Source organism: Morone saxatilis, unplaced genomic scaffold, assembly GCF_004916995.1.
Source record: "Morone saxatilis isolate NCDOM2014 unplaced genomic scaffold, NCSU_SB_2.0 Contig10, whole genome shotgun sequence".
Taxonomy (NCBI): Eukaryota; Metazoa; Chordata; class Actinopteri; family Moronidae; genus Morone; species Morone saxatilis.
The window spans coordinates 18,106,244-18,110,285 of NW_023339652.1; the positions used below are offsets into that span (position 1 = coordinate 18,106,244).

The 4,042-nt window shown below is 40.6% G+C and overlaps 1 protein-coding gene across 1 annotated transcript in view; it reads left to right on the top strand.

The window, feature by feature from the left end:
• The window catches only part of LOC118342668, a 49,369-nt gene extending 47,086 nt beyond the window's left edge, over window positions 1-2,283 (top strand). The window contains exons 5-6 of the mRNA XM_035681285.1: window positions 741-930; window positions 2,260-2,283. Of these exons, the coding sequence (XP_035537178.1) occupies window positions 741-930; window positions 2,260-2,283 (214 nt within the window). The remainder of the gene's footprint in view (window positions 1-740; window positions 931-2,259) is intronic.
• Window positions 2,284-4,042: the final 1,759 nt, after the last annotated feature.

Consider the following 4,042-nt stretch of genomic DNA (forward strand, 5'->3'; position numbering starts at 1 on the left):
AAGTTGTGTTGCAACTGAAAAAAAGGTGATGTACATGTACATATTTAGGGATCAGATACTGACTCTTGTCTGTGGTTAAGCATTAGGCAGTCTGTGATTTCTTCAATGCACTTAGGGGCTAGCATGAATTTTTAACAATGAAAGGTCACAAGAAAATGTTTGTGTGTATGTTTGTGCTGTTGGGCATCCTGAAGTACTCTTAAGTTGCCCATATCTCTTTCTGTCCTGTATTCAGTTCTCCTCTTTTGTCCTTCACTCGTCCTGTTTGTTGGACCAGACCAAGAGCTTCTTTGTCTTGCCCTGCCCTAGCTGTACAAACTGCAGTAGACACGTAGCTGCCACGCTGTGCCCAGATCAATACTCCAGACAGCCACGCAGGACCCAGTGAGAGAAATGTTGAGAAAGGGAGAGGAAAAAGGCGATAGTGGCAACACGACTCAGGATTTAGCATTCAATACACTCTGTGACTTGGCACAGGCTTATTTGATTGGGCTCTAAATGTCAGGTTAGAAAATTACTCCCAATCAATACTTAACCTTGGACAACCTTCTGTTTATTTTATCCTCAGGTAAAATGCCAATCACTTTAGTATTTAGATAAACAAGATGATTATAGTGATTGATTGAAATTCTGATAAGGTTTGACAATAGGATAGCGTCACTGAATTAAATTTTTCTGTTTCTCCTCTTTCTTCCCCCCTCTGTTTCACCTCCATCTGCCTCACATCTATCTTCTCCCAGGATTTTGACCTATTCTTACCTGCTGTCCTTCAACGCCTGGCTACTGCTGGCCCCCATCATGCTGTGTTACGACTGGCAGGTGGGAAGTATTCCCCTGGTGGAGTCGCTGGGTGACGTGCGCAACGTAGCCACCGTGCTGCTCGCTGTGGTGATGGTCGCGCTCTGCCTGCACTGCGCCCTCTCACTGCAGGTAAGAGCAAATAAGTGACAGGTACCTGGAAAGTGCCTGAGACTGCATTTGCATGAACTCTGTTTCCTCCTGATGCTTCTCGGCCCTCATTATGTCATGCATCTGCATCATTTGAGTAGTTGTAAGTAAGAGCTGGTAACATCCCAGAGGTAACAAGGTTAAAATAAAATAAAATAAATGGAAATGCAGTAGATTTCTTCAGTCCAATTACCTACTTCCCACACTTAACTCCAGAGTATGAGGAGAAAGAAATTTAATTTAGTTATTCAGGGCTCCCAAAGGATGACCCCCAATGATTATCAGCGCTCTAACCCTTAGTCTGACACCATCAGGACAAACATAACAAACACTTTTTGTTCCATCAAAGAAAGAATGGATTTTCACGCATTGACACATTTTCATATAAAGATGGCAATGACCATCACAAACAGAAACTAACATTCATACACATTCATACACTAGCGCATAGTGGATGACCTGTCTACTTACTGAGCCAGAGCTGACCCAAGAGGGCGGTCTTTTGGTGCCCCCTGACCTCTCCTCTTGCAACATCATCAGGCCAAAATGTCCACCTGTGCATAAGAAATATCTAAAGCTAACCAGGCGGATGCCAGGAAATTTGATGAGCACATTCATGCTTAAAAATGATGAACCCTTATAAATGTAATGACTGCATGTCCTTTACTCTAGCAGCACCCTCAAGACAAACATTATAAACCGCTGTGCAGCATTCTGGTGTCTTATTAGCTTTCAGAGTCATGGGTGTATAAAGGCCTTGTTACACAGGTGTCTTTGAAAAATACCAGGTCTTCAAATCTTGGTAATATAGGGACTACTTGTTGAACCAGTAATTATACTTCCGTAACTGGTAAGCTAACCACTAATATGCAAGCCAGCCAAGGTAGCGCTAGCCAGTCATAATAGTTCTCTGAGCTTCTTTTCATCTTTTGTGTTGTTTACTCCCCCATGACATTTTGTTCTTAGGTTTGTACATAACTTTATTCAATAAATGGTTATTGAAGGTGGAAACACAGCAAGCTAACACGCTTGCTAACTGGCAGTTAGCAGCTGCTAGCTTGGCCGCTAATAGTTTATTCAAAAGATGTATTTGTACTATCAGCTCCTGTCTCATAATTGACTGCAAGCCATGTCTCTTTTGTTCAGTTAATGCTGTTAAATAAAAGGACGTGGATGGTGGAACACAGCTAATTAGCTACAACAGCTTCAAGGGCTGCCACCTAAAAGTCAATGACTGAAGTCAGACCCAGACTCAGACATGTTGTCAGTCGAATCACTACACGTTCTGTTTATCTGTGTCTTTGTACGCAGGAGCAACAGCATGGCAGGCTGTAAACAAACTGAGTCTTGTCTCAAAACGACAATAACTAGAAAACTAACTGTGATGGAAAAGCTGATGGAAAGATAGGGGTAATGGAAACGGAGTGTAAGAGACTCTACCTTGGGGCATTGGTGAACTATGAGCTGGATGCACAGTTTTTATTTCTATATGTGGAATTCTCACATTTTCACATCACAGATGATGAACAAAGGCATTAAAGCATGAAATTTATGTAGACTGATACAGGAGTTGAGTGTGGGGCAGCTGCTCTGCAGGTGCGCTGGACTGGGCAGTGGAGGGAATCATGTATTTCTCATATTGTTTTGCTAAGGGGTATTGAAGAAGCATCAGTAATTGTAGGATTTCTATACATTGATAAAAAACCATGGACCACAAGCACATGACAAATTAAAGGTCCAGTGTGTTAAGCAGTTGAGGAGGATTTATTGTCAGAAAATGGAATATAATATTCATTAGGATGTTTTCATTACTGTATAATCACCTGAAAATAGGAATAGTTTCGAAGCACTTTATATCTACAGGGTTGCCTTCCATGTCGCATCATGTTAACCACCATATTTCACAGTAGCCAAGAAGGCACAAACCAAATATTGGCTCTAGATAGGGAGGCGGCCTTTTTCGCGACCACTGTAATTTTTCCCTTGCACTTGCATTGGTCAGCAGTAGCAAAATTTTGCTGTGAAATGCTGGTGTGAGTCTGAAGCAACTACCCCAAACACACTCCAAAGTTTTTTTATGACCATGACACAATTTGACTTCTCAGTTCAAAGCCTTATTTGATAGTATAAACCACAATGCTTAGAGATTCATTTTATGACGTTTTACAGAGACAGTATTTGACTGTAAGGAGTTAACAGAGATAACAGTTAATCCTTTCCTCGTGTACCATAATGAGTCTTTTTGAGTGTTCCACGAAAAAGCAGCAATGTGTGCTCAAGGAGCTGTTAATCAGTGCACTTCAGATCCAATGGGACTCTTAATTAGTGATTCATTAAAGGCAAAGTGTGCTTTAAAAGGTCAGCCAGTCAGCCCTCTGTATGTTAAAAACACAGACATAACATCAGTTAAGACAAAATAAATGGTTTCAGCTCTAGAATTGTGCCATTTCCAACAAAATAAAATTTTAAAGGTTAAAAAAGATACATAGGTATTAGTGTACTTTGGTTATAGAAAGGCACAAATATTACCCCTGGGCTGTGTGCACACTTCAACCACACTCACACCATATGTTATATGTTTTCATCTAGTCACCAAAGTTTTTGGGCATTACACAAAAAAGCACAGATTATAATAAACCTTGTCCTTGTTACTTTATGTTTTTGGAGCCAGGCTCATCTCATGCAACTCCTGTTTACTGTGGAGACAGACCTTGCTCTGTGGAAAGTGTGTGTTTGTTTAGTGTGCATTTTCCATAGGTGTGTTGACTGTAGCGAAGACGTTTTTCACTCTCTCAATCAGCACCAGCTTTTTGTAATACCTCTTGTCCTCCCATTAGTGCTTTACAGTCTTATTTCTCATTCCCACAATAACTTCTGCTTATCTACGTCTTATTTTCAGATGATATTTGGTTCAAGGAGTCTTTATTGAACTGTGCTTCAGCAGAAGAAAGAAGAAAACATTCCCTCAAACAGAATGTTCTTTGGCAAAAATATTAGTTAGTCACACTAAATGCTGCCAGGTGTTGCTGGCTACTTTCTTCTTCTGGCTGCTCTGGAGAATGTATTCATATTTTGTAATTTTTTTTACGCAATG